The sequence below is a fragment of the Berghia stephanieae genome, chromosome 1 (genome assembly GCF_034508935.2).
Source record: "Berghia stephanieae isolate SIO BIC M18660-M18661 chromosome 1, UCSD_Bste_1.3, whole genome shotgun sequence".
Classification (NCBI taxonomy): Eukaryota; Metazoa; Mollusca; class Gastropoda; order Nudibranchia; family Aeolidiidae; genus Berghia; species Berghia stephanieae.
This window is the reverse complement of record NC_088360.1, coordinates 145,058,436-145,068,435: the sequence shown is the minus strand read 5'-3', so window position 1 is coordinate 145,068,435 and position 10,000 is coordinate 145,058,436. Positions and strand designations below refer to the sequence as shown.

The window sequence follows — 10,000 nt, the reverse complement described above, 5'->3', positions numbered from 1 at the left end:
ATGTGGTAAACGTGATAATAGACCGGTGGTAAATTTGGTCAACGTGATAGAAATGGTGGTCATAATGATTAACATGATAGATTGGTCTTATTCATGTCAACGTGATATAAATGCTGATAAACATTGTCGATTTTATGGGCTCGTGATAACATATAAAAGCGATACATTGATGATAAATTTGGACACACAAAAAAGCAGTCGCCGAGAAAATTCATAAATAAGTGTAGATGTTTCAATAAACAAATGTTTACTATCAACTGGAATTGCCCATATTCTCCAATAGTGCTAATAAAATTGTGCGGCTATGTGGTCTTGTGGTAAGACACTCGCTTTCGGATCGCAAGGTCCTGGGTTAAAGCTTCGCTCGGCGCATAGTTGAGTCCTTGGAAAAGACTCTTTACTCATATTCTCTCACCGTACTCAGGTATAAAATGAGTACCTCGCCGTCAACAGCGTTGTCTCGTTAGGAAAAAATGTAATATCGCCTAAAAGGCGTCATGTCTCATTCTACATGTTACGTGTTTCTGTTGTCAGGGACCCTTTGTAAAGCGCTTTGAGCGCATTTAGTGGATATTGCGCTATATAAAAGCTCAAACTTTTTATATTAAAAAAAAATGTTCTAGCTAAAAAGAAAAGAAAGAGCTTGGTGAATTTCGAACCCAGACCCCAAATTTTCATGGCTACACTGCAATGTCTTAACCACGCAACTACTTCGCCCTGCCGTCCAAAACTACAAATAAGCTACTAGATACTTTTTGTTTTTAATATCAAAAGAACTGAATACCTATATCCATAACTGTCATAGACACATGAAGGCTAGATAGAGGGACAACATAATATTAATATAATATTGTCTCAGACTAAAATTCTTTAATAAGCGGAGTCAAAAGCCTCCAATGAAACCCAGAAACTTGAGAAACAGGAGACTGGCGAGACGAATTCATTTAAAATCCAAAAGGGTTAACTCATTCAATCCTGACACCGACTATATCCGTAGTTTACCTGGGATACTTTTAACCCATGCCTATTATTTATCACATTTTTCTGAGACAAATTATAGGCGTATATCAAAAATAATGTTTTTAATTTGTAATGTTGATGGTAGTTGATTAAAAGTATATGTGCACATGCTCATTTTTAATACTTTTTTTTCAAATTTTGGAAAGTAGCCAAAATCTCTAGGATTGAGTGAGTTAAATGATCTTCACGTGTGCCACTCGGAGTTGTCAAGGGATGTTGAAAAGATTCATCAAGGCACTAATAAAGGTGAAGGATTCTACTCCAAAACTCCTTGATGTTTTCGATATCGATATTATGATGAAAAACAGGAGACAATGCAACGAGTGACTCGGTAGATCAGCGGTGCGGTGGTGCGGTGTCTCTGGTCTTGTCACAAAAGTCAAGCAATATTAAGAATGATCAGTAGCCGGCCGGATGTGTGGCAGTGATCGTGGAAAATTCTTGTCTCGACGATTTACCCTTGAGTAAGGCACTTTACACGCATTACTCCGCTCGACTCAGGTGTGAATCAGTGCCTAGATACAGGAATTGACGGAAATTTTAAAACGCATTTGTACAATGACACCTGACAGGCGATTGGTACTGTATGAAATGGAAATATGTTTCCTTATGGCCTGTTTGGGAAATAAATGAAACATTGTAAAGCGCATTGATCATAGTTAATCTGTAGAAGTGCCTATACAAATATCCATTTTTTTAAATTAATTGTGTCTGTGGTGTAGTGGTGAGCTACTGGACCCGCAAGCCAATCTTCTCAAGTCCTAATGTTCGAGCCCGCGATTAGACACTCGACAATTCAACTTAACAACAAAGATATTTTACGTTCATTTTCCTAAGTGCTTAGATCATGGCACTGGTCTTGAATGACCGATAAATACTCTAGAATTAGGAATGACAGTTACAAAGACCAGATAGCTGAAGGAATAACAATAAATTGTTGGTGTGTATGTGTGTATGTGTGTATGTGTGTATGTGTGTATGTGTGTATGTGTGTATGTGTGTATGTGTGTATGTGTGTATGTGTGTATGTGTGTGTGTGTGTATGTGTGTGTGTGTGTGTGTGTGTCTTGTCTCTTTCGGGGTAGGGGTGATGGGGAGGGGATGGGGTGGAGGAAAAGGGTGTATGGGAGGGTTAAGGTATGGTGGGGTAAAGAGTGTCAGGTGGCAGGATCGGTGTGTGTTTTTTCACCCATGACTGGAAGTGGATGAAGTGCCGGACCTTTATCAAAACATTCCATTCATATCTTTGATCCTGTTAAGATCAATCACAAACTCAATCACTCGATCGATCAATCATTCAATCAGTAAGGTTGTTTTTTCCCCCTCTTACCTGGGGTTAAACGCAATCTCTGAGTGTTTGATTGTGTGCGCGTATGTGTGCGTGTGCGTGTGTGTGTGTGTGAGTGTGAAGGTGTGTTGGCGTGGTGTGATTTCATTTTATATTCCTGGTATATTGTGAACATGTTACATCCTTGTTCCATTGTATTCTATTGAAACTTTCCGCTTTTCATTTCATCTTCCCTTTTTGACCCCTTCTTAAATCTTTCGTTCAACTCTTTTTTTTCAGAACCACTGCGTTCAAAAAAGATTTCAAAATATGAAATCTTTAGTCAAAGTTGTTATTTCCCTTTTAATTTGTTTCATGATAAGACATCAAACCTCTCTATCGCCTCTTACCAGAATCTTTACAAACTGTTACTTTTATCTGTTCAAAAGAGTCTCCTTTCTAATTTATTCTGTCATCGTTTACCCTGTTTACTCCCACGTCATTTTCTTTTCGCAAAACAGGAACATCAGCGCAAATTATTATTCAATCAACCTTTTAGCCCTGAATTGATTTGATTTCCCTATGATACGATCTGCCTAATGGTTTGAAAAGGCCTAGGGATGTGACACATCCTTAGCGTACTCCTTTCTTCGTCACAGACATTTGATTACATTGAAGATCTTTTGGACAATCTGCTGCCAACGTAAACCTGCTACAAAAGCAATATCGTTAATATCTTTTACTTAACCGTCGAGTTTCTGACTCAGTGTTTGGTGATTTCTGGTTAAATCAAAAGCCTGATAGTAATCCATAGAATGTAAGTGTCTTGTAAGAATCCCTACCTTATATTCTCTTTCTGTGTATACTGCTCTCTCTCTCTCTCTCTCTCTCTCTCTCTCTCTCTCTCTCTCTCTCTCTCTCTCTCTCCCTCTCTCTCTCTCACTCACTCACTCATTGAGAGGATACCTTATATCTCTTGGCTGGAAGATTGCAGAGAAAGGCAAGAGTGACGAATACCAATGTCTGTTCCGAGATCCACAAGCTTCCCCTCTCATTTCTCATTGTTTCCGGCTTCAAATTGAATGTCTGCTTATATCCATAGTAAGACAAACTAAATATTGAGCCCTATACTTTCTGTATGTGATAAAATTTTAATAAATGAATTTATTGTTGTTGTGCCATATATTGGCAGTTCGAGCGATGTTCGTATTGTTATTATATTATTATATTGCCCTCTGTACCTAAAAATATCATCTTAATGGATTTGTTTGAACTTCATACGTTACATTATATATGTATTTATTCATTATAAAATAATCAACAAGTTTGGCCAGATACATTACGTTACCACTTTACGTTTTTAGAGTGCGGCTTGTCATAGTAACGACGAGGCCTAATCTATAATCGCTCATATTGTGTAATGAGACCAGCAAAGCGTGTCACCCTCGAAAAGTCTGAATAAATAAATCAACGCAAACAGATGAGTGTGTTTTATTTCAAGCGGGAAAAGATAGTGAATGAAATGCATAGAGAGGCGAGAGAGGGGAGAGGTGGGCGTATCGAGGGAAAATATGTGACAACTGTGGTTGTCATAATGCGACAGTGACGCACCTCCGTTCAGTAGCTGTTCAGGGCGACAATTTATTCCTCATTTGCCTACCCATCTCTCTTTCATCCTCTCATCCCTTCCCCCCACACCCCACCCCCCAACCCCTCACCCCCTCTGTTTTCTGATCACTTAGCGGGACTGATTGGCAAAAAGAAGATCTGTTGTAGTTTTTTTGAAGTGTATTTGTCGTTATCGGCTCCCGGCCCCCACCCCCCCAACTCAACACGCCTCATCATCCTCTTCATCCCCGTCACCTCTCCTCTTCTTCTTCCTCTTCTCCTTCTTCGTCCCCAAACTACCAGCAAACACAACAATCGCTGTCAACGTGCATTCCGCCTTTACTTGTTCTTCTCCTCTTCTTCCCTTGGGTGATTATCGCCAGCCACACACATCCAATACAACAACTACCACCACCACTACTATCCTGCGAGGGAGAGAGACAGCGAGTGGTGATATCTTCCCCTAGAAACCCGCCTTTTCTTGTTTGCCTATTCTGTGTCCCCAACCTCTCATTTAGGCCGTTTAATTTCCCACGTGCCGGATTTAGATTCAAGCACACAGACCCATATTATTATTATTCTAAATATGGTGAGTTGTTTTTAGCCGTAAGATGTGTTATAATTTTCATTGTGTTTAATACCATCATTATCCCATCATCATCATCATCATCATCATCATCATCATCATCATCATCATCATCACCATCTTCAACCACAATAACAATATCAGTAACTGTAACAACACTGCACAATAAATTCAATCCAGCATTATTGATATTATATGCAATCTAAATTAGCTATCGTGTATTATTGAATATTCGCCGTGTTTTAATTGATTATATTCTATGGCTGCCTTCAGGGTGTATCAAACAGCCGAACCTTAACCACTTTTAGAGTATGTCATAGTCACATCTAGTGTACACCAGACAGCCGAATCATAGACACTTAGTACGTGACAAAGTCACATCTAGTGTATTCCAAACAGCCAAATCATAGACCCTTAGTGTGTGACATAGACACATCGAGTGTATTCCAAACAGCCGAATCATAGACAATTAGTACGTGACATAGTCACATCTAGTGTATTCCAAACGGCCGAATCATAGACCCTTAGTGTGTGACATAGACACATCGAGTGTATTCCAAACAGCCGAATCATAGACAATTAGTACGTGACATAGTCACATCTAGTGTATTCCAAACGGCCGAATCATAGACCCTTAGTGTGTGACATAGACACATCTAGTGTATTCCAAACAGCCAAATCATAGACACTTAGTACGTGACATAGTCACATCTATTGTGTATACAAACCAGCCGAATCCTAGACACTTTTAGTACGTGACATAGGCCCATCTAGTGTACACCAAACAGCCGAGTCAAAGACACTTTTAGTACGTGACATAGTCACATCTATTGTGTATACAAAACAGCCGAATCCTAGACACTTTTAGTACGTGACATAGGCACATCTAGTGTACACCAACAGCCGAATCCTAGACACTTTTAGTACGCGACATGGTCACATCTAGTGTATAGATAAAATGAAGTTGACGTCACTCGGGTCTTTGTCATTGTTTTTTTATGCCATCCCCGTTTCTGAGTAATTCTCACTAGACTGTATTAACCAGACTATAACACATAGTTTTGTGTGTTGGTATACTCCGTATACTTCCGGATGGCAATGTTGTGAGCTTCTTAGCCAAGCGCACACTATCTATACCAAACAGCTGAATCATAGACACTTTTAGTATGTGACATAGTCACATCTAGTGTATACCGAGCAGCCGAATCATAGACACTTTATTACTCGACATATTCACATCTAGTCTATGCCAAACAGCCGAATCATATACACTGTATTACGCGACATATTCACGTCTAGTATATACCAAACAGCCGAATTATAGACACTTAGTACGTGACATAGTCGCATCTCGTGTATACCAAACAGCCAAATTTTAGCCACTGGTAGCATGTGACGTAAGCGGATATAATGTATATCAAACAGTCGAATAATAGACACTTTAGTACGTTGCATAGCTACATTTAGTGTATGCCAAACAGCCGAATTTTAGCCACTGTTAGCATGTGACGTAATGGCATATAATGTATATCAAACAGTCGAATAATAAACACTTTAGTACGTTGCATAGCTACATTTAGTGTATGCCAAACAGCCAAATCATAGGCCCTTTTAGTGCATGCAATAGTCATATTTGATGTCTACTAAACTGTCGAATCATTAGTAGTATTAGAATGGCCATTCACACATCTCTCATTTACTTTAGTGTTTCATTCATCGGGTTTTGTTGATAAAGGGAAAAAACCGAAACGTCTACAGTATCTGTCTTCGTCTAATAAATTGAAGCTTACAGTTCAATACTAATCTTTACTTTTTCCTTCGAGCTTCAAGCAGCAACATTTTCATTGAGTTTTAATCCAGACACAGGCGTCTATGTGGTCTAGTGGCATGACACTCGGAAGGTCCTGGGTTCGAGCCTCGCTCGGCGCATAGTTGAGTCCTTGGAGAAGGCTCTTTACTCATATTCTCTCACCGTACTCAGTTGTAAAATGAGTACCTGGTCGTTAACAGCGGTATCTCTATCGAGAAAAAAAATTGTAATGTCGCCTAATAGGTGTCATGTCCTGTCCTGTCTGTTAAATGTTGCTGTTGGCCTGGGACCCCTTGTAAAGCGATTTGAGTACGATTAGTGGATATTGCGCTATATAAAAGCTCTATTTTTTAAAATTATTTTTCTTGTAAACAGGCGTCGCAAATAGGCAAAAACTCCCTGAATAAATCAATAGTATTTTTTTACCGGAAATAGCAGACACGATGGCAGTCGACAACAGTTTGGTTTCAGTTTCACTCAGTTCAATGATACTCGATAAAAGCGTTTTATTTGGGGAACATGAAATACTTTTAGATTAAATAAAGACGCTAAAGTCAGGGGGAGGGGAGGGGCAGGCTCTCGTTCGCACTTATTTAAATTCCATATCAATTATCCCCTCCCTTGGCGTATAATCCTAAAACTTATTAGTAATGTATTATTGACAGTTTCCATTTCAGGCAAATGTCCATCGGAATATAGTTGTAACCAATGGCCATGATCTATTTATTACATTTCCATGTCATTGGTCACATTGCAAAGTGTGCTCAAAATAACCTACATAGTGAAACGTGTTCACAGTTTGAGAAATATATCTAACGTTACAAATGGTCGTTTTGCTCAGCATGACTCATGGGTATGTTTACAACTTTTGAAAACAAAGCAGCGTGTTTACATCTGTTACTGTTGCGGAATATCCAATTGTTGGACAGCATTAGAAAAATCAGATATTTTTTCACTTTTGACCAGAACACTTTTACTTCAAATACCGATTGATCAAATTTGGCTCTCACCTGCCTTGTTCCCAACGTAATACCATGAATCGTATAACATAAATATTGTATTGACACGATTAGAAATATGAGAATTGATGGTACGCCTGTTAATAAGCATTAACCAATCAGATTATTCCCTGCCGCTTACCCCCTTTCGTCCCCTTGGCTATTTATTTCCTGTATGAAAAGGCTTGAGATACCCTGAGGACATGTCAAACACATAAATATGTCAGGCCCAGTGAGTGAGTATTTCTCACAATATTTTGACACATTGATAAAGGAATGGGCATGATCTATATTAACTTTCCTTGTGCTCGAGGTCATTGGTAACATTGCAAAATGTGCTCAAAGTGACCTACATAGTGAAAAGTGTTCATAGATTTTGAACTATCTAACATTACGATTGGTCATTTTGTTCAGCTTGACACATGGGTACGTTTAAAACTTTCATAAACAAAACAACGTGTTTACATTTGTTCAGAAATGTCCAATCGTTGGACCGCAGCAAATCACGTGATTAACGACTCGGTTGGACGAAAACATGATAGATCGCTCCCATTGCTTTGCAAAACCTGACGACACGGTGCATTTTTTTTCAATCATCTGTGTTTAATTAGTGAATGATGCTCATGATCCGTGGGCTGTTTACTCCGGGTGATAGGCAAGCACTTAATGTGGCTATGGGACTTGGGTTCACGGTCAATGGTTGATTTCAGGGTCAAAATGTACTTTATTTTAAATTTTCGAGTCAAAAACAAAACAATGTAAATGTTTATTCGATTAGTTTTAATAAAATATAACGATAAATGACGTATCTAATTTCAAAAGTGGATGCGCTGTATGTTGATTGAAGAACTGAAGACTCACACTGTAAGATAATAGTTAAAAAGGCATCCGTGTCAATAGCTTGACAAGCAAAGCAACAAAGAGGTCACAGAGGAACCATCAATAATAATAAAAAGTTGTGTGCGGGCAACATCGCTCTAACCACAGTCCTTACTTTCGGTTCTATTTTGACGTCATTACCAAGTCTACAATTGTTAAAACATACAATTCTATACGCCTCAAATTAAGGCCAATGAGACGGAGGATTTTCTAAACAAACAATTTTTCGTTGCTCCGCAATAAGGAATGCTAATCTTGACAAAGAGGAAGTTTATCAGCCTTACGAGTTTGTGCTAGTTCTATGGTCTCTGAGACTATATCATAAAAAGATATTTGTTGCCTTCTCCTCGAAATGATTTCATAGGCCTGTCATAGGAGATTTTCATATAATATTATGTTGTAATTGCTTAATAGTTTCCTGACGCAGATAACGGCGATGTCACGGATCAATGAACACCATATCTTGTGAGATCTGCTAAAACGTTTTCACACATCATACGCCAGCAGCAGCTGGTGTTGAAATGACCTTAAAGTGTCGTTAAAGCCGCTAGTCCCCTAACGTGAAAAACAAATATTATTATTAGATATATCATGCTAATGACGACACACAATCATGAGAAACAAGCTCACGTTGCACATAATGCAACGAATCAGTGAATCAATTGTTTACTTAGTCTAGCAATCACACACTTTGTTTGCTTAATATTAATGATAACTGTTAGACCAGTCTGAATCATTGGGGGGGGGGGGGGGTGTTAAAGGGCAAGGGGCGGGTCATCGTAATAGCCTTCAACAGTCGTCACGTCACTTCCCTTCTAATGACGCATAGTAACTTAGTAACTGGTTCTAAACTATCAGAAATGGCGGACGCCCTTATGAAATACTTTTCCGACAAGCATAAAAGTGTATCCAGCGGAGTAAAACATTATAAATCTGATCATGTTTTGACTTTTATACATTCTGATCACATGTCATATGAAAAAGTTCTAGCCAGCATGAAGAATGAAATAATATACCGATTTTCTTTAGAACCAAGCAGCTCGTTGCTGGGCGGACGTGACATCAGACTATTGAATCCTTTTGACGCTTAGGGTGCAAGCACTTAGCAAAACAATAAACAAAGGAACGCTGGGAACAACTAAAATAGATAAAAAATAATTGTTTTCAACATTTCTTTGCTTATTGTTCTGCTGACGAAGGCCTTGTTCAGTACCCGACACGCCCATTTCCAGAACTGTTTACCCGAAGCAAGATATCATACCACTCGCTTATGAGAATACCAGAGAAATAATACGGATTAAATAAAAACAAGAAATGAAGCGAGTAGGAAAGTGCCAGAAGACAAGAGAGAATAAAAACTTCGCGGCGGCGATGGGGGCTCGAACCCGCGACCATACTGGTACGACAACTCCGCCTGGTCTGGGAGATCGTGGCTGTAACGTATGAACTATCCATGACGTGTCACTTGTTGGCAATTGACTGAAACACACTATCAAAAAAGCTGCTGTGCTCTGACAACATTTTTTTTTGTCGGAAAATTCTAACTTCAAATATCTATCCATTATTATAGTCAAAAATTCTCAGACTTGACACTTCAAAAACAGCCTTAAGGTTTTTTAGAGTTTTTTGACAAATTGGGGACTACTTTAATCAACCGACGCCTGAAGATTGTGCTGTGTCCAGCCCAAACAAAATAAAAGTTATCTCGTATCGCAACAGTACATATAAATAGGCATTAGAGTTAGAGGTACACACTAGGATGTGATGGGAGGGGGTGTGTGCTGGAAGGGATCGTATCCTATCAAAGCGTGTTTCAGACTGTTTTATTGGCA

At 39.0% G+C, this 10,000-nt stretch overlaps 1 protein-coding gene across 1 annotated transcript in view; it reads left to right on the top strand.

Moving 5' to 3' along the window:
• The first annotated feature begins 3,813 nt into the window (after positions 1-3,813).
• Positions 3,814-10,000, top strand: part of LOC144963417 (calmodulin-like) — a 33,932-nt gene continuing 27,745 nt past the window's right edge. Inside the window, exon 1 of the mRNA XM_078897421.1 lies at positions 3,814-4,484. Within this exon, the coding sequence (XP_078753547.1) occupies positions 4,482-4,484 (3 nt within the window). The 5' untranslated portion in view covers positions 3,814-4,481. The remainder of the gene's footprint in view (positions 4,485-10,000) is intronic.